The 26,004-nt window shown below is 43.3% G+C and overlaps 2 protein-coding genes across 2 annotated transcripts in view; both read left to right on the plus strand.

The window, feature by feature from the left end:
• LOC310859477 (E3 ubiquitin/ISG15 ligase TRIM25-like) overlaps positions 1 to 26,004 on the plus strand; it is a 289,970-nt gene that overhangs the window by 64,603 nt on the left and 199,363 nt on the right. The window lies entirely within an intron of this gene.
• nacc1b (nucleus accumbens associated 1, BEN and BTB (POZ) domain containing b) lies at positions 622 to 25,998 on the plus strand. Its single transcript, XM_083766036.1, has 8 exons — positions 622 to 642; positions 9,616 to 9,766; positions 13,243 to 13,485; positions 14,694 to 14,924; positions 17,221 to 17,638; positions 20,928 to 21,243; positions 23,701 to 23,798; positions 25,631 to 25,998. The coding sequence occupies exons 2-8, from the start codon at positions 9,641 to 9,643 to the stop codon at positions 25,969 to 25,971; spliced, it is 1,773 nt and encodes a 590-aa protein (XP_083622162.1). The 5' UTR covers positions 622 to 642; positions 9,616 to 9,640; the 3' UTR covers positions 25,972 to 25,998.

The raw sequence follows: 26,004 nt of genomic DNA on the forward strand, positions 1-26,004 counted from the left end.
TTATACATAATCTATTTTCATCTGATCTCCTTATGTATACGGTAATTATCATGATGCATTTTAGATATTATTGCCTGGCTGGCTGGCCTATGGACATGGGCCATATGGCTAATGGCTATCTATGTACAATAGTATTATAATGATCAAAGGCCTTTTTAATTGAAAGTGCATTAATTGTTTACAACTGATAAGATTACAATCATATCTTTAATGGATCTAAGACATCCATTAAATATATGATTGTAATCTCTTATCAGACAATTGTCTATCACTAGGAATGTCTAGAATAGATGCATATACATTCGATAATCTGTAGGGGGCGCTATAACAAAGATGCCAACGACGGAACATCATCACACCATACGTTTGACATTGGAGAATTATAGAGTTAATAGCATTTGGCATGACAGAGAGGAGGGAGAGTCCCCCCCCCCCCCCTCCTGCTATCGTGCTTGAATGCAGTCACATCCTATTTAGTATTCTATGCTCGCTGCTATCTATAGACCCCTGAGGGTTCACCTGCCCAAGTCTAGACGCACACTAATAGCCCACTTTCAACACAACCCGGTTCTGACTGCCTTCAACGCACTGTCCACGCGGGTAATACCGGGCAGGCGGGCAGAAAACACCGACAACACCCGGGTGAGTGAAGTGTAAGGAGGGGTGGGTGGCTGGGTGGGTTGACAGACGGGTCGGCCGGGGACGCTGTCTGTCTGTCTGTCCATCTATCTGTCTCTCTGTCTCCACGATCGGTGGTTCTGTGATCAGTCTGCAGTCCTTTGGGGAAAACCGCTTTGCGCTCCCTCGATCACTCTGTGCTCCGTGTGTCTCGCCTCGTCGTCTCTCTCCTATGTGTGCTCTGTTGTGCGTGTGCGTGCGCGCGCGTGTGTGTAGTCAGTCACACACACACACACACACACACACACACACACAGTCACACACACATCACAATGAATGGCTGCCTGTAGCGAGGCGGAGGGAGCGAAAGAGAGAGAGAAGAGAACGCGTCCGCTCTGCTGCTCCTCCATTGAAACGCACTCTCTCCTACGGAATATACAGCGAGGGGTGAGCTGAGTTGTTGCCCGGGTTCACTTCAGTCTAGCGGGGTCACGGAGGACAAGCGTTCCGGGGGAGACGGCTTCGTCTACGTCGGCGCGGCTGGCCCCCGGTGTGAGTGGGTCGGTGTTACGGGTTGAATCGGGATCGGTTCGGGGTGCATTTTTGGAGTGAGTCGGTGGGGGGGGTGAGCTATTGTTTTTTTTGGGAAGGTGTGCTGTGGGGGATGGGCTCGTAGGGACAGCACCAACAAAACTTTAACCACTTCACTGACTCTTCACGCCGTCATCGCCGCGGGCTGGCTTTTTCTCTCGGTGAGTGACTGTTGAGTTTTTACGCTCTTTTCCTCCTCTGCATTCCTGAACTTTAAAAAAAATGAAGGTGAACGTTATTTTTTTGCATTGTTAAATAGGCTACTTGAAATGCCCTTTAACGTGGACACATCAGTAAATGCGGATTGGTTAATTCCATTGAGTTTGATGGATGCATAGCATACTGTACTGTACATATTGGATATGATCTGATTGCGTGCTGTCGTTAAACGGGTTGAGATGTGCCTCTCTCTCTCCCTCGCCATGCTGGATCCATCCGTCTGGCTCGCCCACAGTTGCAGAGCATTTGTGTCCCGGGATGACCTGTTGATGTCGGTGTGAGCGAGGAAGGATTACAGCCCACTAACGCTAGAGCTAGATCCCCCTTCTCCCCAGTGAAAGAACACAATAATAACCTGTGAGGAAATATGAATGAGCAATTGTGCATTAGTATCCGTGGCATAGATGTTTTGGGACGGTGGGGGGGTGTACATACGGGGGGGGGGTACATACATTTAAATCGCTGCGATGGAAGCGAGACATCAGGCGATGGGCGAAGCCAAATGTTTGGGTACAGTGTGTCTGTTTGTCTGTCCCGTGTGGACGCGTTGGTAGCTGCTAGGGTACAGTGTGTGTCTGTCCTTTGTCGATGGCTGTGTTTGGGTACAGTGTGTGTCTGTCCCGCGTCGGTGGGTGGCTGTTTATGGTCTAGTCAAGTGTGTGACTTGTCTGTCCCGTGTCGGTGGCTGTTTAGGTATACAGACAGTGTTGTCTGTACAGTGGCAGTGTCGGTGTCTGTACTAGGGTGCAGTGTGTGTCTTGTCTCGGTGTCTCCACAGTGTCCCAGTCACACACCGACACTGGGTAACCGTTTAGGGTACAGTGTGTGTCTGTCCCGTGGGTGGGTGTCGGTGGCTGTTTGCTAGGCCGGGGGAGGAGGAGGTAACCCAAGCTACCCGACATCACATCGCACTGGCACAGAGGAAAAAGGAGGGAGGGGGGGGGGGGGTAGTGGGAACTGCTGAATATTTTATCTGCTCGACTATTTTTGTGGCAGATTTCGTGTCCGGGTGTCCCTGCAAAGGCAGTGGCTGGATGGAAATCCAGTGGCATACAGTAGCTATCATTACGCGTCGCTGTCTTCCCCCCACCACCACCAACATACCCCCCGGCCCGTGCCAGTCCAGGACTCCAAATCCTAGCGGGCATTGAGGCTGGCACACAGCGGGGCACGAGCTCTCTCTGTCCGCTCTGACGAGACTAGTTCTCCCGCTGGCGGCGGTTGTCTTGTACCTCTCTGGAGGCTGGCTACCGGCGAGACGTCGGCTCGGCTCCGTTATAGACTTCCATGTGAGATTAATTAATGCATAGTTAATCTATTCCGTTTGAAGTTTTGATTTCAATCGTGCTCAAGGGAGGCTAAATTATAGCTATTTATTGGGCAATGTGTCGCTAGACTCGCTACAGTATAGTTCGCGAAAATACTTGACGTAGGCTACTGTATGTTTTATAAAGTTGTGGTTGCCTTTGGAGGTGTGCATTGTTGTATGCATACTATGGATACAATGTTAAGGCTAGTATTACACGAATGTCCCTTTTAGCCTTAGCTTTAGCCTGCTACTTGCTAACAGAGGCTACCTTTAACCTCTATAAACCAGGAAATTGAATATCAGACAGTGATCAGACAGTGTCATTCATCTATCTATCTATCTATCTATCTATCTATCTATCTATCTATCTATCTATCTATCTATCTATCTATCTATCTATCTATCTATCTATCTATCTATCTATCTATCTATGAGACACTGATATACTATTGATAATGCTTATATATATATATATATATATATATATATATATATATATATATATATATATACATACACCTGTCCTGTTTTTGTTAAAATTGAGTGTGTGTGGATTCAAATATCGAGATAGATAAGATAACATTTCACAAACTTCTCTATACCAATAGGCTTCCAGGCAGACTACTAGAAGAACAAGATGTCACTGAAATGTTATCCATCCTGACACATAGGCTGGCATTGTTGTTTCATGTCAGAACATAATGGGGCACACGGGGACAAAGGGCTAAAGGTCAAGTGGGGGGAAATTAACTGCCTTTCTGTTGCCTGGAAGTTGTTTTGAACCCGATGACCTATAGGAAATGGTACTCTGTGTTTATAGTACTTGTGGTATTTTGTGTCATCCCAGTAGGAAATCGGAGTAGACTTAGATCTAACTTTTGAGGTATTCAGTATTCACACAGTCATCATGAGTGTCAACTTGAAACTCTTGCCTGCATGTTGCCACTTTTCATTTGTTCATGTGTTGTTTATTTGAGGGAAGGTTTAGGCTACTTGATTTTCTGTCCCCATGCACTGCTGCTAGTTAATGTATATGCATTCACAATTGGGAGAGTTAGCGTTACAGTCACAGTCTTGCATTGTTTACCGCTGAGCAAGCCACTGCAGCAATTGCTGTTTTTTCCAGATTAAGGGCACCACAAGGGTAGCTGTTGAGAGAGCAGAGAACATTATTACTCATCCACTTTGAATGTCTCTCTCTCTCTCTCTCTCTCTCTCTCTCTCTCTCTCTCTCTCTCTCTCTCTCTCTCTCTCTCTCTCCCTCTGGGAGATTTGCACCAGCAACCTTTAAAGCTACCACTTCAACTGATATGCTAGTGCCACTCCCAGCTCACAGCATTAATTCTAAACCTTTTAGGAGAGGCTATGATATATTTAGGCGAGGCATGATTATCCATGGTAGGGATTTTTTTTTTGCTTATTTTTTTCTTTTACATTTTCAGTTATGTAGTGCTAATATATGCAGATTAATGTTGGGCTAAACTCAACATGGTGAAACCTTATGAAATTGTGTCATCCTACCACTTGGCAGAATCAGAATTAAGAATTTATTGAAATGTATTTACTGTAAAATTAATTGTCACAGCACACTGGCTGCAAATGAACAACTTGGATATACCAAAACATTTTATATTTGATTGAACCAGCAGAAAAAGGCAATGCATTGCAAACCTTGAACCTTGTTCATAATTCATATGTTTTCCTAATCAAATTTGAAGTTCCTTTTATTGCCCCACAGTTGGAAATATACTCCATTCAAATGCTCTGACATTTTTACAACATTGGATATAAACACAAGACATGGACAATGCAAAGTTTAACAACACCACAAATATGCATTGTATTGAGTGCGGCAGTGTATTTTAGTATATTATACAAGCCAGTTGTTAATGTTTCAAATCGATCTGATGTATAAAATATATATCGGGTCAATACAACTGTACGGAACTCTGAATGTTACAGGCTTTGCCACTGTTTTATTTTTTATATGAAATTAAATTAATTTATTGGTAATAAAATGTGTTGGAATGAAACTCGAGTATATAGGCTTTACCGCCGTCTACTGGAATTTGTCCAGCTCGGTGGCGTAAATGTATCTGCATATTAACCATCAGTAAAATAAATTTAAATTGGTGAGCTTTGTCATAATGAAGCAACCTTCATTGATTTGAACGAAGATGGCTCAATGGGATTGTAGTATTCAAACCACGGTTTCTGTGTGGGAAGAATGCAATAATTAGTTTGGAAGGACTGAACCTAGGCTCTTATCGGTTACAAAGTTGAGTTTAGGAGTATTCTCTCATTCATTCAGCAATTCAGCCTCCAGAGTCCTCACTCAGCACACCAGTCTAATTACTGTCATATTGTTTCCTATCTGTGTCCCCCCTTGGACTCCAGCCAGTCTAGGAAATTACCACTAGTTACCAGCCAAATGCTGCTAAATCTTTGTATGCAGTTGGCTGCTGTATGCGTCTGTCATCAGCTTTTTTGGCAGATAACCAAACATTGCTTGGTACTGTTATTCTGTTATAAAAAATTGTACTAGCCAGTAGCCTCTGTAGCTGTTTGGAGAACAAAGCTAGTTTCCCTTTGTGCGTGTTGGACCACATAGAATAGAATGCAGTTTATATATTTGCAACTGACTACAAACAAACATAAAAGACCACATGCTGATGTGATGTGTTGATTCCAGAGGAGAGGGAAAAAATGTAAAGCTTCTCTTTTATTTTCCCTTTGGCAAGTTTGACAGCTTCTCCCCTTTTGATAATTTTTTTTTGGTGAATGGTGATGAAGACACAAAATAGGAGCGTTATATAAGCATTTAAAAACGAAATCAGATAGGAGAGAAAAAAAGACAGCAAAGTAGGACAAAAGACACAAAAGTGCCTATTAACAGTGCATTAGACTGAATGAAAATGAGGTAGACACTAGACACTTGAAAGGAGGCTTATATAACTAGCCCAAAAATCGTCCTTGATTTGGTCCATAGATCATTCAATTTAAGCTGTTAGTTAACTACTTAATTAATTAATCACACATCTCACTTGCCCTCTCTTTTTGCCCTTGGCTCTCGCTCTCTCAAATTTCATTTATCTCCCTCGCCCTTTCCCGTTTCACAGTTTTCACACCAACCTCTAAAATCCCTCTTTCTGTTTGTCGCAGCACCACACTCCTTTCATCCTTCTGTCCATTCCTCTGTCGTCATCTATCCATCTCTCCCCTCTTCTCCCGCCAACTCCCGTCCCTCCTTTTGCCTTTCGCCTTTCATCTTCCTCAATCTCCCCCCGCCAACCTTGAAACCTGCCTGTTCCGCCCTCATCCACCCAGCCCTCCTCCTTCACCTGCTACTACTGACTTATAGTGTGGTACGAGGCGTCAAAAAAACAGCTCCCGTAGGATTTTTGTGCTAAAATTGATTTTTTTGCAGATCTTGGTTCTATAGGGTGAAGGGTCCAAACTATGAGAAAATGATGGGGTTAAAATTTTCCCGACCCCCACCCCGTTTCTGGGGGGGTCATCTATTTGGGACCTCCCAGAACAGTATGCCAGCCAGTTAATGTCCGATTTTCATAATATTAGAATTGTTTAGTATGTTTTAAAACATTCTGAGTTGATTTCTTAAACTTTGAAAGTGGTCAAAATAATCTTTTTTGACTTTTGGTAGGGGTGTTTCCTCACCTGGGACCTCCCGGACTGACCCCTGGGCCTATCCCAGTTCTCATTACATTCCTTGCTCTGCTCCTGCTCCAGAATATTGTCAAATTAGATCATAAATGAAGCATAAAAGTATTTGTAGCTGGTCTCTGATATAAAAAAATAGTAATAGCCAATACCAGGGGTCTTCCACAGGGGGCCCATGACCCCTAGGGGGTCCTCAGAGTTACTATACAGGGGCCCACCAAATCATTGTGGGATGGGAACTCTTTTATTTTTAAGTGGTGCAACCACTTCTACATCCAGCAATGTCCGCATGTATCATGTATCATGAGCACGAGTGGTGTGCGCATGCGTGAAATTGGAACGAGAGAAGTATGTGACATGGCTGCCACCTGCTGGACGCAAACGATAGAGAAGAAATTGGAACGATACAGAGAAGAAATTGGAACGATACAAATTGGAACGATACAGAGAACCAATAGACGGGAGTTGCACCACTTGGTTCACACTGGTGTGATTTTTTTACATTAAACCACTTGAACCATAGCATCCCTTTTCAGAGGAGAACTTTAGCCAACAATAGCTGATCTACAAGGTTGTAGTTTGAGCTTGTAGATCAGCTATTTTCAAAGTAAGGTGCCTCAGACCCAAGTGTAGCAAATATTGCTGCTAAATAAAGATCAGCCAAGATCAGCCAGGCTGCTGCTGTCTTTCTCTTTTCTCTTTGTCTTTCTGTTGTCGCCGTCGGTCAGGTGACTGGGAGGGCTACTTGTCATCCTTAGAGGAACTCATCAAGTATTTCTTTGCTCGTGATCTCCTTAAATATGCTCGACTGATGCCAGTCTATCTTGCCCAAATGAACGCTCTTGAACAGGATGACCCAGAAACATGGAACGCACTGAAGTCAGGTGAATTTGTGGTGGCAAAGTCAGAGATACCGTTCACTCATGTCTTCACAGATCAAGCCCTTGAGCAGGAAATCAAGAAGCTAAAGGGACATGGGATGGTTGGACTCAATAGAGATGAAGCAGCTCTGGACCGACTAGACACTACCACACCTCATCTTTCTGGTCTAGTGAATCAGTACCTCAACAGCTTCCCAAAAGCTTCCAGGTCTTCAAGGAAAGAACATTATCAGCTCTCAGGAGAGATTGCATTGAGGTCAAGAGAAAATGCTCTCAAGCAATGTAAATTGATTGAGTTGCACTGTGGAGGCAATCTGTTCAAAGAGAACACACCATTGAAGAGTCTGGTTTCATCAGCGCTTGTGTCAGATGGGGCAAAAAATGACATTCTTCCTGGGCCTACACAATTTATCTGGTGCTGACTGAGTAGGAAAATTTGTTGGAATCTCCAAGAAGACATGGGTCAATGCCTACTTGAGGCTTGATGATAATGATCCTGCCATTAACTGCTTCAAGGACCTTGGAATGGGTTCCATTCACCCTGAGCTTGTTAACGGCAAGCTTTCCTCACCATTGGAGCATTTTGCATGCCGTGTTTACAGTCCAAAAGGTCCAACAACCTTGCCATTACTAGATGGGAACTTGGAGGGTGAGATGCTACCTCCAACTCGTGCTGCACTGCTACCACATATCCTCTGTGCCAACTACGTCACAATGCGGGATAAGTCATTCATACCTGACAAATTGCCCTGAGCTTCCACCAATCGAACAAAATGGATGGAATTCAGATAGTGGAGGGTATGTTCCAGTCATGTGTCTTGCCCTCCCTGCTCCAAAGGCAGTACTTGAGCTCATCACATGTGGTTGCAAAGCAGGTTGCAAGGGACGGTGCAGCTGCTCAAACAATAACCTGCCTTGCACTCCTCTCTGCAAATGCTATGGTGGAGACTGTGTCAACACTATCAGGGAGGACATTCAAGATGATGATGACGAAGATGAATAGATCCTGCAAATAATGTATTGTAGGCATAATTGACCATGGGCTCTTTAAGAGGATAGGTGTGTGTGTGTGTGTGTGTGTGTGTGTGTGTGTGGGGGGACACGTTCTGCATGCCCAAAGTGAGAAGTTGCAATACCTTTATTCCCTGCAGTAACATCTGTCAACAATAATGGTAGAATACTAATAAACTATCAAAGTACTTTAAAAGGTACATAAACGCAAGATATTCTAATAATATTCGAAATACTTGCAAATCACATATATGGGTGCAAGAATAGGGGCAAAACTAGTCCCGGCCCCCTGTGGAAGACCCCTGGTATTAACTACTACTCATTTTTGTAAACTTTTAATGCTTAAATTATTTTCTAATTTGACATTGTTCTGGAACAGGAGCAGAGCGAGGAATGTAATGAGTACTGAGATGAGTCCGGGGGGCCCCGGGTGAAGAAAGACCCCAACCAAAAGTCAGAAAAGATTATTCTGGCTACTTTCAAAGTGTAAGATATCAACTCAGAATATTTAAAAACCTATAAAACAACCCTAATATTATGAAAATCGAATGAAATTAATTGTCTGGCGTACTATTATGGGGGGTCCCAAAATATATGACCCCCCAAATAAGGGGTGGGGGTCGGGGAAATTTGAACCCCATCATTTTCTGACAGTTTGGTCCCTATGAAAGCAAAAAAATCACTTTTAGCAAAGAAATCCTACGGAAATACACCTCGTACCACACTATTACCGTAGTCTTCCATCTCTCCTCCTTCACCCAACTCTCTTATTATTTCACCCTTGCCTCTCAATGCATCCACACTTCCATCCAGCCTTTGCCTCTAATGCAGGGGTCTTCAACAGGGAGTACTCCGATTTACTACAGGAGTGGGGTCGCCAGATCTTTGTGTAATAGGATATTTTATATTTTACACAAACCACTTGAACACTAGCTTCCGTATTCTGAGGGGAACAAAATCCGAAAATAGTAGAAAACAAGAGGAGACCAAGTGCACGTTTTGAACGCTACACACAATGATAGAGCTGTCAAACAACTAAACAAGTATACGAAGCCGTCTATGAAATATATTAAAGTGTAATGTGCAACACAGCTTTATACAGCTATAGTTGGGGTCCCTGTTTCATCTCTATCTCTCAGCTAAGGGGTCCTCCGTGGCCTGAAAAACATTGAAGAAGACCCCTGCTCTAAATATCTGGTCACCCTCCATTCTACCTTCCCTTTCTCCATCCGTCCGTCATCACACCTCTCCTCTCCCCGATATTGACTAACTCCATGCTCTCTTGTCTCCTCCCGGTGTGTGCAGATTGTTTGGTGCTGGGTGGAGCGTAATGGCTCAGACCCTGCAGATGGCGATCCCCAACTTTGGCAACAACGTCCTGGAATGTCTGAACGAGCAGCGGCTTCAAGGCCTCTACTGTGACGTGTCAGTGGTCGTCAAGGGCCACGCCTTCAAGGTCTCCATAATGTATACATTACATACATATCGTTGGCTGACGTCGGTGTACTTTTGTGTTTATTTTAATCGTGAAAAGTAATAGTTTGTGACATTGGTTTCCAGTGCTGTTCTCTAATATTAATGCATAACGCACAACAACACAACACTTTGGTAGTTGATGGGTAGTAAGCATTATAGTAATAGTAAACATTCCTATAGAGCAAAAATACTTTGCCATGTGTCACAAAGCCAGCCCCCCCTCTCCCTCCCACAAATTACCCACCCCACCCTACCCATACAAATTGACGGCTACAATACCCTTAATAATAAAGAAAATACATACTGAAACCAGATATTATCGTTAAAGGAGAATTCCATGCTAGAATGCTTTCTTATCTTTCTTACCTTTCTTTGTAGCTGTTACGTCACCACCAAAGAGGTCCAGGTGTTCTTTTGTGCAAAAACTCCTTATTGGCTATTTTCCCTACCATAAGCCCTCAATGAATTTCATTGCATTGAATGGGAATTGAATGGGGCTATGGGGTGTTATGCTAGTTCGCTTATTTCCATCGAAAGAAGTAGTAAAGTGTGCCGCTTGGGATATTATTTACATTATGAAGAGAGGATATATACAAAGAAATTATAATTTTGAGCAATGGAAATAAGCGAATTAGCACAACACCCCATAGCCCCATTCAATTCCCATTCAATTCAATGCAATTCATTTAGGGCTTATGGTAGGGGAAATAGCCAATAAGGAGCTTTTGCACAAAATAACACCTGGACCTCTTTGGTGGGGACGTAACAACTACAAAGAGAGGTAAGAAAGCCTTTTAGTATGGAATTCTCCTTTAAGGATTATGGCTTCTTTAATTATTCAATTTTATGCATGTATTTATGCATACAATTCTTAACTCTTAAAGGAGAATTCCATGCTAGAAGGCTTTCTTACCTTCATTTGTAGTTAAGTCCCTATAAAATAGCTCAAAGCTCTATTGCTGATTACTTGGGTGAACCCGCCACAGTTAGAACTGAAACCAGGATGCTTCAACTTCTGCCTTTTCCCTGAAGCCGACCCTTGTTATATATTATCCGACTATGCTTGTCACGATGACTAAGCCAGTTAGATCTATCCATATGGTTCTGCCACATCTATCTGATATCAGCACTATAGGTCGGCTCGGGCCAAATATAGGGATTGTCATACTAGACATGTCATATGTCATATAGCCCAGCGTCCTAGTCGAATATCCCCATATATAGGGACTAAATATATATATGAGCAACTACTCGGATCCAACGACATGACTGGAAGTGAGAGTCTTCGTTACAGTCCCCAACAAAGAGGTCCAGGTGTTATGTTGTGCAAATGTGCATTATTGGCTATTTCCCCTAATATAAGCCCTCAATGGGGGTTGGGTTTTTGTGCTAATTCGCTTATTTCCATCAAAATATGTAGTAAATAAGTGTGCCGCTCGGGATACTATTTACAAAAAATATAGATTTTTGAGCGATGGAAATAAGCAAATTAGCACAACACCCAATAGCCCCATTCAATTCAATGCAATTCGATGCAATTCATTGAGGGCTTATGGTAGGGAAAATAGCCAATAATGCGCTTTTGCACAAAATAACACCTGGACCTCTTTGGTGGGGACCTAACAACTACAAATAAAGGTAAGAAAGCCTGCAAAATAAGTGCAACCAAATATAACTCCAAAACGGCTGGAAATGATGAGTTTCTTGGGACGGTTTATACTGATACATACATTTTCTTAAAAGTTTACGCAAAGTTTGATTGGGGACACACACGGCAACATCATGCTCTGTATTTGCTTTTGACACAGCAGTGAATTATCTCTTCTCGCATACATATAGTCTATAGAATAAAAACTAAAGCAGTAAGTAAATTCTTCTACCTATTTAACAGAGTAAAAAAATAGAAACTAATCTGGCGACCCCTCCCAAATAATTTGAGAGCGAGTGTTTATTCAGTATTAACAGGGGTCTCCTGAAAAATACATATCCAGGTAGATCATAGATGACAAAATATCAGCCAATCAGGAGAGAGTACCCATGTATCATCTTCATTTGTAGTGTTCAAGTCCCAATTTTGCCCGCTCATTTTATTTCTTTGTGTCATCACTTACAATTGCAGTTGTATCCTGATTGAGTTCTTTATTCCAATTGGATAAAATTGGTATCTGACCTGAAAAAGCTTTTTGTGTGTCCGATCAAACACTAGTACACTGAGTACTATCAGATTGATGTAACACTTATTTTAACCAAAGAAAATCACTTAAATTCAGTCAAGATTGTTTAGTTTGTATTGCTTTTTAAAAAACCCAAAATAAAATACGTTTTTTCTACAGCATAAGCATACATAATAAATGGTACCAGCCAATACCCATTCAAATCAGTTTTTATTTGGAATGTTATAAGAACCACTACTTGTTTAAAATAATAATTTGGTATGTTTTGTCACTCTTTAACATAATAATTTGGTATGTTTTGTCACTCTTTAACATAATAATTTGGTATGTTTTGTCACTGTATATTTGCACATGCTGTAATTTGTCCTCTGCATTTAAAACACCTTGAATGCCCGGATGTAGTTGGAACCAGTAAATCAGCGTGCCCAGCGATTTGTAGCTTCAGAGCCCATTTCAAGGTTGCTCCGCGCCATCTTGGAAGTAGCTAGAAGTAGCTAAATGTAGCCAAAATACCCTTGATAAAAAAGCAGTTAATTAAGTCCTTGGCAGACATTGAGTTTTAACCATCCATCGCCAAGGACTTAATTAACTTCTTTTTTATGATGTCCTAGACTGCCAAACAACGTCTTTAACGCCTTTTTAACACGTGTTTAACGTTGGACAAAAACATTTTTTTAGATGAAGAGTTTTAGGATTTTCGATCTCATCCATTAAAATGGAGGGGGACCACTTTGGATGATGTCCCGACCGGAAATCACATAGAATGTTGCCCAACAGCCGCTCCCAGCCTGTGGAGCGGTGCGCTCGGTTATGGAATGATTAATGTTCCGTCTTTTGATTAATCTCCGTTCTGGGCATCCGACGTAATTAAATAATAAGGCGGAGACCTCCGTCCCGGGCCCTCAAACTGTTAACCCACGCATCCTAGGTAGGAGCAGTGAGCGCTGTTTAGTACAGCACTCGGGGAGCAGTAAGACAACTTAACGAGTGCTCCTATCTTTGAATAGAGAAACGTCAATACACAACTTTGTTAACTATGCAATAAAATGAGATGTATTTGGTCGTCATTCAATTTTAGTGCATTGAACACTTCTTTATGAAAGTATCCACGAAACGAGTAAGCACTGTTCCTCCTCTGCTCAATTAAGCCTGTAATTCGGTCCCGTGATCATGACCCAGGGAAACCGAAGGCCATGTAAGACTAGATGTGCAGTCCAAAGATGAAGTTGTTTAATCTTTGGCCATTCAATCAAGCCCTCTTTCCCCCCCCCCCCCCCCCCAGGCCCACCGTGCAGTACTAGCGGCCAGCAGCTCATATTTCCGGGACTTGTTCAATGCCGGAGGGAAGAGTTCGGTGGTGGAGCTGCCGCCAGCGGTGCAGCCACAGAGCTTCCAGCAGATCCTGGCCTTCTGCTACACGGGGCGCCTCAGCATGAACGTGGGAGACCAGTTCCTGCTCATGTACACCGCAGGCTTCCTCCAGATCCAGCAGATCATGGAGAAAGGCACAGAGTTCTTCCTCAAGGCAAGTGCACGGCGTGTGGTGGTCGATTGTACACAAGCCACTTTGGAAAGAACTTGGTGTGATGTGAAATGTGAGAGCTTTAGTCATATTCCATCATATTCAAATGCTTTTGGAGAGAAATGATAGTCACTTTCAGTATAGTAGAGCACTGTAGTGTGTGTGAGCTGTGCCCAGGTGATGATGGTCGTTGATGCTCATCAAGGAAGGCAATTATGTTTCTGCATTGTCAAAAGTAATGCTACTTCTTTTGCAATGTGGTTAAATAAAAAATCTCAGGGGGGAAGATAAATTATATAAAATAAAAAAAACTGTAATTCTTCTTTAAAAAAAATATTTTTTTTAATATCGTGATACGAATCTTATCGTGAGTTGAGTGAATCGTTACATATCTAGTTTGTAACTCTTGAGAGTGTACAAAGGGAACCATATGGACCCATAAGGGTATTTGTAGTTTGTAGTTGTACACTCCCAGAGTTATAGGGGTAAGTTTGAGAACCACTGACTGCACACTAAATGGTAACACCTGTGAAGGAAGTAAGAAAAGTTATTCTGTGTGCATAGAGCCCATAGGATGCTCAAGCTTGATTCGGATCACGGTAGGAAGACACTCAGTCACTCCGACCAGCCAAAAATATCTAAATGTCTTTGGTTGGCGAGTTAGTATAGTCACTTTGGCCAGTTTAGGGAAGTTTCTTTGAATGCTCATAGTCACTATGGCCTGTAAAATAGTAATGCAAAAGGTTTAATAAGCACTATCCTATGTAACGACTAAACAAGTGGGTTAAAATGCTGTTATTGATACCCATTGATAAGTGGGTTGATACTGGTGAAATGATGCATGGGTGGAAGGATGGATGGAGACAAAAGTCATACACTAACCTATTTGAGGATTTAGTACAGGAGATGGAGACTAGGATCTTTAAAGCTGCATAATCAAACATCAAAGTATGATGACGTTCCGTACTATTTGAAGTCTTGTGGAAAATGTTGTTTCCCCCCTGAAAACGAGGGGAAAATCTTGTGTGTGTGTGTATAATTTTTTATGTAGGAAAAGCAAAGGGGGTCTGTACTCGTGACCCATAAAAATTGTTCTGCAACCCAAAAATGGGTCCCAACCCACTATTTGTGAAACAAGGATATTATACACACACATACATTCTTTGTTTGCGCGCCCAACAGCTCACAACATGATTTATCCGTATCTCCAGGTTTCGTCTCCGAGCTGTGATTCCCAGGGCCTCCACACCGAGGAGACCCCTCCCTCCGAGCCCCAAAGCCCCGTCACTCAAACAGTGGGAGGAGGAGGGGCCGGAGTCGGGGTGGGGGGCTCGGGTAGACCGGCCTCCTGCCAGACGCCCCTCCCCCTTGTGTCCAAGGTGAAGACGGAAGCGACGGCGACCACTCCACAGACCCCACAGACTCCCCCACAGCCACAGCAGGTATAATAGTCTCTCGTTGTGATGCATTTTGAGCTTATATGGATCTACCATTTCTGCTATTTTCTGAAAATGTGTGAAATATTTCCAAAGGATTCGTTCATGCAGATGCCTGGAAACGATTCCGATGACTATGCAAAATAATTGCCATTATCTCAAGTAATTGCGATTATGTAATGATTGCGTCAGGCCTAATGCCCCGGTTCAGACCGAAAAGCAGCACTCCAAAAGACTAGCTTCGAGTTTCAATGGGATGTCTATGTGAACGAGCAGTTCAATGGGATGTCTATGTGAACGAGCAGTTCAATGGGATGTCTATGTGAACGAGCAGTTCAATGGGATGTCTATGTGAACGAGCAGTTCAATGGGATGTCTATGTGAACGAGCAGTTCTCGCTTTTGCGAGACAGAAAAAGGCTTGGCTTCAAAGTGTTGATTTCTTCGACTAAAACTATGACCAAAAAAGCCGGTTCCACACGCTGCACAAGGTGCCCTTTTTTTCACTTGAGCACCTGCCCCTCTAAATGTCTGTGCACGCCACTGCACTACATCCATTTTGTTGGGAGGTGAGTGCTTCCGTCAATATTTCTGTAAGTGTAATTATTGCACTTTAAAGTTACATAATTTGTTATACCGTAACCCTTTAAGCCATAACAAATACATTTTCAGGCGTGTCTACACAAAATGTAGATGTTACTGAATTGTATTATTACATGGCTCAATTGTGATTGGTCAATAACGGCATTCTGTGGTCTATTGTTTCTAAACCGCACCTGGATCAGAGTAATCCAAAGGAAAGATATAGCAACTTACTATTTTCTTTAGTGGCAGGTAAATAAATCCTTTTTTAAATCAATACTCTTTTTGTTCATTTCTTTACCAAGTAGCTTTGTAATAAGCTGGTCAATGAGGGCAGTATTAACTGCTAAATAAACGTCCTTAAGGGGGTGATTATTTCTGTTTCACCAAGCAGAGGTTTACTTTTCAATAAAGACCACATTGCTGTTCTTTATACCTTTCTTAGTGACCTATACTATTAATCATACATTTGTGCTGCTGCTGTTGTAATGTTATATGAACAGTGTAGCAGTAGAAGTCCGTTGAAATGTGCATCTTTTTTATTGATTGAATAAATACTGCACATCTGGAGCACTGCACATCGGGAGCAATTAGGGGTTCAGTGTCTTGCTCAAGGACACTTCGACACTGAGGCCTGATTTACACTGGCAGCCAAATCTAGCCTGAATGTAGCCTGAATCAGATCTGTATCAGTTCAAGATACAAATCCGATTTGCATACTGTAAATAAGTCTAAATGCAGACAGGTCACATGGAATCTGATTTTTTTTTCCAAATGTGACTTGAGTCACATTCAGAGGTGGCTTCAAATCTGATTTGAGTACTCAAGTCGCTTATCAAACTATCCAAAATGTCATTGCAGCGTAACCCGAGCGCCACTGACGTGACCTAATTACAGAGTGCGAGTATTTTCATTTAAGTAAACAAACAAGAGAGAGAGACTGAAACAACCAAATGAGAGCAAAAGAAAGAAAACAAGCGAGAGGACATAAAAGAGAGAAAACAATAGTGCAACACACGTTTGTTTTATAGGAATAATGTCACTTCATTATGTCAGAACTAGAGCAGACGCCAGACAGACGGTGAAATCTGTACCAAAGTCCTGACGTCACTCGCTCATCTCCTGGGCTGGGTCGCAGAAGTTTCATTTTAAAATGGTCTCATGTGCGGTACAAAAATAAACAAACTGTCTCTGCGAGGTGTCTCTGTATCGTAACAGTCAGTCATATTTGATACAGTCTGTTTCTAGCGAAAATGTTAATACTTTGGCGGCTGTAACATTAGCGTTTTCTCAGTCTTTATATCCATATGAGTCAAACCGCCGGGATCATTCGTTCATTTTTGGAACACAGTTCTTATTTGACGCGATATGAAAAAGTTATTGGACTTTGACGCTCCTGTCACTTTGGGGGATACCTCCGCACAAACGAAACTCCTCACGGAATGGTAGAGAATGGCTACACGCGGTCCTATTTGCAATGTCAGATTGAGGTTGGTTACCACGGTAACCAAAGCAGATATGTCGACGCAAGGCGACTTTGAGAAGAAGAAAAAAAATCGGATTTGAATCGGATTTGACTTCACGTTACTGCAGTCTAAATCTGGCTTAACTCTACCCCACTCTACCCCCTGAGCCACTGCCACCTCTCAATATCATCAGTACACGTAAAAACACTGCCCATGTGGTTAACCAGTCCCGTGTCGTCTTCTTGACCTCCACAGCCGGAGGCCTCACCGTACTCCGTGGTGTGCACGCCCATGGCCAAGCGGCTATGGGATGGAGGCAACCGCGACGGGGGGTCCGGCGGGGGAGCCATGAGGAAGGCCGCTCGCTACTCCTCCGCCGCCGCCGCCACTCAGCAGGACGCCTCGGGGCGGGGGCCGACCGCCGTCGGCGGCGCCGTCTCCAACAGCAACCACAACCACAACAACAACAACAACAACCACCACAGCAGCCACAACGGCGGGACGCCCGAGGGCACGAGCCCCGGCACGCTGAGCATGTACACCAGCGACTCACCCATCAGCTACCACGACGACGAGGAGGAGGACGACCTGACGGACGACAGTGCCGAGGAGCAGTACCGGCAGATCTGCAACATGTACACCATGTACAGCATGCTCAACGTAGGGGCAGCGGGTAAGCACCGTGTACTATAAGAACACCATGTACAGCATGCTCAACGTAGGGGCAGCGGGTAAGCACCGTGTACTATAAGAACAACATGTACACCATGTACAGCATGCTCAACGTAGGGGCAGCGGGTAAGCACCGTGTACTATAAGAACAACATGTACAGCATGCTCAACGTAGGGGCAGCGGGTAAGCACTGTGTACTATAAGAACAACATGTACACCATGTACAGCATGCTCAACGTAAGGGCAGCGGGTAAGCACTGTGTACTATAAGAACAACATGTACACCATGTACAGCATGCTCAACGTAAGGGCAGCGGGTAAGCACCGTGTACTATAAGAACAACATGTACACCATGTACAGCATGCTCAACGTAAGGGCAGCGGGTAAGCACCGTGTACTATAAGAACAACATGTACAGCATGTACAGCATGCTCAACGTAGGGGCAGCGGGTAAGCACCGTGTACTATAAGAACAACATGTACAGCATGCTCAACGCAGGGGCAGCGGGTAAGCACAGTGTACTATAAGAGCAACATGTACAGCATGCTCAACGTAGGGGCAGCGGGTAAGCACCGTGTACTATAAGAACAACATGTACAGCATGCTCAACGTAGGGGCAGCGGGTAAGCACCGTGTACTATAAGAACAACATGTACAGCATGCTCAACGTAGGGGCAGCGGGTAAGCACTGTGTACTATAAGAGCGTCGCAGTCCCGTCCCCCTTTCATGATGGCGATGATCTCCCCATTCATTTTCCACATAGACATAGTATTGCAAAAGTATTTATTTAGACATTTAAAGGTATATTCAGTGATTTCACTCAAAAAACCTTAGGTTTCGTTTTTGGCTGTGGGACCCAGCCTTTCGTCCAATCAGGATAGAGAGTCAAAAACGAAACCTACGGTTTTTTGACCCCCAAGGGTTAACTGGGGACAGGGGGGAACTCCTTATATGGCCAGCATACTCTAGTAGGGAGGACTATCACAACAAAACAAAAAAATAAGTGATATTTGAATTAAGTGAAATCACTGAATATACCTTTAAGCCTCGGACAAAGCCAACTCTTGTGACAAATCGTGACAATAAACACAATGTTTTGGGCCGATCAAGTAATTAAAGAATTTATAAAAGTGTTGTACCCTGCCCTTTTTGTCACAACAAGAGTTGGCTTTGTGCGAGGCTTAAAAGGACTTTAAATAAATACTTTTTGAAACGTCTATGGGACAAATGAACTTCGTCGTCATGAAAGGGGGTGGGACTGCGACAACTTTAATAGAAAAAACTAATAAAATAAAAAAAATTAAACCAATAAAACAAATAAATGAAAATAATGATGAATATAGCAAAAACAAATGCCGATCTACAAGCTCAGTGCGACGCGTTTTGAGCTCGCAGATCGGCTATTTTTGCTACACTAATATGCAACGTGCATGGCCCCCTGGAGTGAGCGTGGAAATATACTCTCCATCGTCAGAGTTGCCCACCCCTGATGTCAGCATGGTCAACGTACAGTATAGGTACAGTAAGCACTGTGTGTACAGCACTGTTTCCCAAACAGTGGGTCGGACTCGGGACCCATTTGTGGGCCATAACGCATTATGTCTCCCCTTAGTTTTTGTTTCCTACATTTGGTTTTGAATTATTATTTCAAAACATTCCCAAAAAAGCAAAACCTTTCATGAGTTAATAACAAAATCCATTGTTTTTCCCCCCAGTAATGTCATGAAGAAATTAAAAAAAAAATCTAAAATTCCATAAATTAGAACACATATTTAAGATGTAGTGAAAATAAGCCCACAACGTGACGCGAAGCGACATGTTATGAGCTTGTAGATCTGCAATTTTCACTAGTTTTCAGTCGCCACAACTTGATTTTAGTCATTTGGACATAGAACAGGGGCTCTTCAACCTTTTGGGCTGGGGACCCCAAAATACTTGCGTCTCAACGTTTTCTTAAAAGTTTTACTTGTATGTTAGGCTTAGGGATATTGTATGCGACACGTTGTGAGCTTCTAGATGTGCTATTTTATACAAATTTGGTTCCCGGGCAAACGTTGAATTTCTTTTTTGGGTCTTGCTCTAAAACGTTAGGGAACCACTGCCGTAGAAGCCAGCATGTCTTCAATGTTAGCATGTTGCGCAGCAAAAGTGGCCTATCTACAGCAATGTTGTCTTCCAACCCAATGGTCTCGCATATTTAATGAAAGCAACGGCTAAAGCTCAAATCCTATTTTTTCACCTTGTTGGCAGTGTGTAGAACAGCAGGTCAAATATCATAATTGTACACATTATTCTGTCGACTGTTTAGGAAACGGCACTCGTGTGGGGGTCTCCGTTAACCGTTTACACAAGTCGCATATTGGGACTACAAAGAAATTCAGTCTTGAGATTTTATTTAGCTTTTTTCCATGCTAAAGGTTTAGAGGAATGCGTTCCCGGTTTGATCCCCCAACACCGCTGAAGTACCCTGGAGCAAGACTCTGAACCCTCAAACTGCTCAAGGGGAGCTGCGCAGTATGACTGTGGTTGTACTGGGCAGTAGTTCCCAGATTTCAATGTTTGTGTTTGTGTGAATGTGGAGCAGGGCGTTGCTCAAAAAGAGCACTCGCGCTCAGCCAACCTCCTCTGAGTAAATAAAGGTAAAAAAAAAAGAAAGAAAGGCAACCCTGTATTTGGGCACTTCGGCAGATCCTTAAAAACTAATTAAAAGGTAATAAATTCATTTCTAAAAAAAGAAAAAATAAGGCCCAAAGCCACAATCAACAGCTATGTTATTTTTGTGAATTTATTATTTCTACACTAAATAACGCCTCGCAGATCAGCTATTTTAACCCCCCCTCCCCCCACAGAATAACAAGTGGTTTAATTGCATTCTGAGCGGAATTAAAAAGTCTTAAATATTACTTACCTAAACCTGCAGAAACCCTGCACATAGCATTGAACTTGAATCCACAAGCTTATACCCGCAGCCCCTACATAGCATACCAAGGGGTATTGTATCCCCTCAGAACGCATCCCACTGTGTGTGTGGCAGCGGTGGCCAAAAGGTTTGCGGAGCGGTCTTGATATCGGAAGGTCGCTAGTTCGTATCCCCGGACCGGCACGTTCAAATTACCACCGCTGAAGTGCCCTTGGACAAGGCATTGAACCCCTACCATGAAATGTTCTATGAGCAGGGCCTGGCTGTAAACAAGTTCTTGAGCTTAGTCCAGTTACCCTGGGTAAACATAGTACCTTTCCTTTCCGTGTTAATGCCAATCCTCTCTCTCTCTCCCTCACCTTCCAGTGGCGGGGGAACGCGTGGAGTCCCTGCCGGACCTGGCGGCAGAGTCGGGCGGCGGAGGCGGCGGCGGGGGCCGGGGCCGGGGCGGCCGCGGCGGCTCGCGGCAGGAGCTGGCGTCGCTGCCTGCCGAGCTCATCAGCCAGATAGGCAACCGCTGCCACCCCAAGCTGTACGAGGAGGGCGACCCGGCCGAGAAGCTTGAGCTGGTGACGGGCACCTGCGTGTTCATCAGCCGCGCGCAGCTCATGAACTGCCACGTCAGTGCCGGCACGCGCCACAAGGTGCTGCTCAGACGCCTGCTGGCCGCCTTCTTCGACAGGTGAGGCCCGAGAGAGGTGAATTGGGAGGGGAGGGTAATCATGGATTAAAGGCCTATTCATAGTCTGGATTTTCGGTGGTGAGGTGACCACCGCTCCGGTGGTGAGCTGACCACCGGAGCTGAAATAACGTTGAGCGGTGGTGAGTAAAAACAGAGAGAAGGGCTGCAGCGGTGGCGGTGGTTTGCTCTTCACTGCGGCTCGTGACGTCATGTTGTAGTTCGGTGGTCACCTAACCACTGAAAATCCAGACTATGTATGAGCCTTAACCCATTCTAGACGGGAACCCCTTTTGGTGTTTTAACTAAGCATTATGTTATACTTTAGCTATTGAAAAATAGCAGATCTAGGTCTGCTATTTTTTTTTAATCGTAAAAATGCGGCACAAATCTTTGAATATGTATTCTTTCAGAGCGAACGTTTTTTTTCAGGGCCTAAATGGGTTAAAGTTCTCAGTCACCACGGCTGACTTCAGTCATTTGGATTCCTCCTGCACTAAAAATAGGCTATCTACAAGATTACTTACAGCACGTTGCAGTAAGCTTGTAGATAGCCTATTTTCTGTTATTAGTTGTTTCAGTCTTCCAGAATCTCAGATATTTCATAACCGCAATCGTTAATGCCTCAATCTCCAATTTATTCAACTGATTAGCTGTAAGGACTGCCAAAACGTCATTATTTCACATATTGTGTTGAGAGTGTAGGACACACGGCGCGTGTGTGGCGACTCATTTCACGCTGTTTCACAAATTGCATATTAGGGCACTCACGCTTACTAATATGCAACATTTTTCAGTTGTGAGATTTCATTTAGCTTTGTATCTTTGTAGCTGAAGTTGAAATCAGCTCAACTTTTGTAGCAGCTACACATGTTTGGTTTGGTATCTTTGTCGCTGGGTTCCATTGGAAATAAATGGTAGACTGAATCTTGGCATCCATGTTAATGCAGCATTAGCCTTCTGCCTGATGGTAAGTGATCAAATGAAGTGTTAAGAGGGTGGCTAGTCATTGTAATATCTGAATTGCACTTTTGGTTATGGAGTGGTTGTCCAGTATATGTCCAGAAGTTTGTCTCCAATGATCTTACTAGCCCGTTTGACTACCTGGGTGAGCTTGTTTCCATATCTGACCGAGAGATTCCCATACCAGTGAGAACACTCTCAGTGAGTGACCTATAGACCATGGTCAGGGTGTGTTTACTAGCATTTAAACTTTCCTGAGAAGATAGAGACGCTGCCTTGCGTTTTGATAAATGTTTTCTGCATAGGTCCTAAAGGTTTGTTGTCTATAGTTGCTCCCAGATATTTAAAGTCACTAACCTGCTCCACTCCCTCCCCACACATAACAACAGGCCTATAGTCAAGTCAATTGTATTTATAAAGCACATTTAAAAACAGCCCACGACTGACCAAACTACTGTACACCAAGAGAAACATAAAATATGTGTGTTAAAAGCTTATTGTATGAGTACTTGTGTCAGGCTCAGGGCACTGAGGGCAGTGGTCACGTAGTTAGTTCTCCCTTGAGTTGGAAGAGAGATCAGACCATATTTATACAAATGGGGGAGCCTTATGTTATCGCCACAAGCTGTAATTATCTCAATTTATGTCACCCATTATTGCCAGGTCAGAATTAAGTGTTGTCTCGTCTCGAGTGTACAATATTCATATTGTTGGGCCATACGTATAAGACCATGAATGAATAACACCCTCAAGTCACAAGACGCCCCTTCCCTAACCCCCACACAATGTCCCTCTTAAGGAGATGTAAAAGTGGACCAGTACATGCTAGTCAGCCGAACACACATGACTGGAAAGATATACAAATTAATTCCAGCCTTTGATCCTAAGATAAACGATTTAACACAATGAATGGGGGAAAAAAGATTAAGTAGGAAGAGGCAAGGCTTCTGCTTGAGAGCAATAATTTCGGTTCCTTAACATTGTAGATTAATGGCAGCAGCAATTATAACAAAGGAAATAATTTAATAAACGAGTAGGGTGAATAGCAGTAGTACATTCATCCTAGCACACCTAAGAGAGGTGTGTGTGTGTGTGTGTGTGTGTGTGTGTGTGTGTGTGTGTGTGTGTGTGTGTGTGTGTGTGTGTGTGTGTGTGTGTGTGTGTGTGTGTGTGTGTGTGTGTGTGTGTGTGTGTGTGTGTGTGTGTGTGTGTGTGTGTGTGTGTGTGTGTGTGTGTGTGTGTGTGTGTGTGTGTGTGTGCGTGCGAGTGCATCAGGCCCGTAGTATTACTATCAATCATTTATAAACCACCTTGCCTGGGTAGCTTTTTAGGAACTAAACCCATCGGGCATTAGGCCTTGCCGATGCAAAACCGGCTGCTAGATGTTGGCATGACTGGAGTGCTTAGGGTCTCTGATAATCCTACAAGGCTGTAAACTGTCCTGTATATTTAACACTGTAAATATGTGTTATGTCTCTCTCTCTCTCTCTCTCTCAGGAGCACTCTGGCCAACAGCTGCGGAACAGGGATCCGCTCTTCCACCAACGACCCCAGTCGCAAACCCTTGGACAACAGAGTGCTGCATTCAGTGAAGTGTGAGTCCCACGTGGCCGTCTTTTAGCCCAAGGAGTGTAAAACGAATGCTTGGAATGGATTCAGAATCATGATGAAGAAACCCTAGTTTGACACATCGCATGCTACTTAAAGCATAATGACATTTAAAACATTTTGCCTTATATTGATTTTTTTTCCCCAATAATATTTGTATTTATTTATTTTATGACGATGACAAAGACAAGACAGGAAAAAACAAACAAAACAAACAAACAAAAACAGACGGCTCAGCTCAGACACGTTGTGGAACAAAGGACACAGTTATACACATATACCCATTACCTACATTGAACCAAAAAAATATATACAAAAAATAATATACAAATATGGACACAAGATATGCATATATTACATACATACATAACAGTTATATTGGTTTTTAATGGTACCCTAACTTTCAGCAGCTGTAAAAAACAAAATCCCCTAGGGTGGCTGAATAGAAACCAATGTGGGATATGTTAGTAGACACCTTTTTTTGGTGAAGAAATATCTTGGTAAGAAATGTATTCCCAGATTTGACATTATTCTGACAATTTTCTAAAAATTAATCTCATTTACGTCCAAGTAGTGCAAACGACGCTTAACCCATTAAGACCTGAGGCCGGTTTTACGATTGCTTTCTAAATCAGTGGTTCTCAAACGTTTTTTTTTGTGCCAAGGAAGACCCCCGAAATGATTTGTATTTGGCCACGGTCGGACCCCCATTCTTTCAGACGCTTTCAAGATTTTTCAAAAGTGTTAAAATAGTGACGTGTTGTGAACTTGCATATCTGCTATTTTTGTAAGTAAAGTTAGTACTAGTAGTACAAGTTTGAGGTATTTGTACTTGTACAAGTCTATCGAATTTCCAACTTCTACTCCAGTAGAAGTAATCTACTATACTTCACTACATCTCTAGTACAAATATTGTACTTTTACTGCACTACATTTATTTGAAAACTTTAGCTACTAGTTACTTTGTAGATTTGGATTATTATTACTAAACATGCATCACCCACTTAAAGCTGCTATACGCAATAATTTGTCAACATTTTAATGACCTTTTTATTTTTTTAAACTCTGTGACACATCTAGGGGCCACAATCTGCATTCAAAGATTTTCCTAGAAGCTTTGTCATTGGTCGATTTGCCTGTCTGCTTCCTGATTGGTTAGTCTCTGCGACCGGGTTTTTTTCGACCAATGACAAAGCTTCTAGGAACATCTTTGAATGCAGATATCGGCCCCTAGATGTGTCACAGAGACTACATTTTTGGGGGGAGCGTTCTGCCCATTGCTGGCTGTCTGAATACCAAAAAAATGAAAAGGTCATTAATATTTTGACATATTATTGCTTATAGCAGCTTTAAGCCCTGTATACATTTCAGCCATGTGAGATTGTTGTTTGGAAACTTGTGAATTGGGACTTTCTGCATAATGAGTACTTTCTACTTTTGGTACTTTAAGTATAATCTTTAGCGATACCTTGGTACTTTTACTGAAGTAAATGTTGAATTTCAGACATATATTACAGTATTGATACTTTTACTTAACCCATTTGGGGCGGGAACCCCTTTTGGTGTTATAATTTAGCTATTGAAAAACCGGGTCAAAATGGGTTAAGTACGGTACACATTTTAGTACATGTTCCACCACTGTTCTAAACCCTGAGAGTTTATATATATAATTATATATATATATTTTTAGAAACTTTGTTTTCCCGGTTTGTGCTCTTCAAGCTTCAAACAAAGTGCTCAACATCTCTCCCTCTCTCTCCCTCTCTCTCTCTCTCTCTCTCTCTCTCTCCCTCCTGTCTCTCTCGTCGTCTCTCTCCAGTCTACTGCCAGAACTTTGCGCCCAGCTTCAAGGAGAGCGAGATGAACGCCATTGCGGCGGACATGTGCACGAACGCGCGGCGCGTCGTCCGCAAAAGCTGGATCCCCAAGCTGAAGCTGCTGATGGCCGAGGGCGACGCCTACTCCGCCTTCCTCGCCGACAGCGTGAAGATGGAGGCCGACGCCCTGGGGGCGGAGCACGCCTTCGACCCCGCCACCCTGGAGGCCGCGGCGGCGGCGGCCGCCAACAGCGAGGTGGTGGCGGCTGCGGGAGGCGGCGCCACGACGCCACAGGACGTCGGCCTCCAGGTGGCGGGAGGAGACGGCAGCACTTTGTTTTGAGTGAGTTGGATGACGGACAGGTGGATGGAAGGA

This window comes from Protomyctophum parallelum (assembly GCF_964188405.1).
Source record: "Protomyctophum parallelum genome assembly, chromosome: 5".
Lineage (NCBI taxonomy): Eukaryota > Metazoa > Chordata > Actinopteri > Myctophiformes > Myctophidae > Protomyctophum > Protomyctophum parallelum.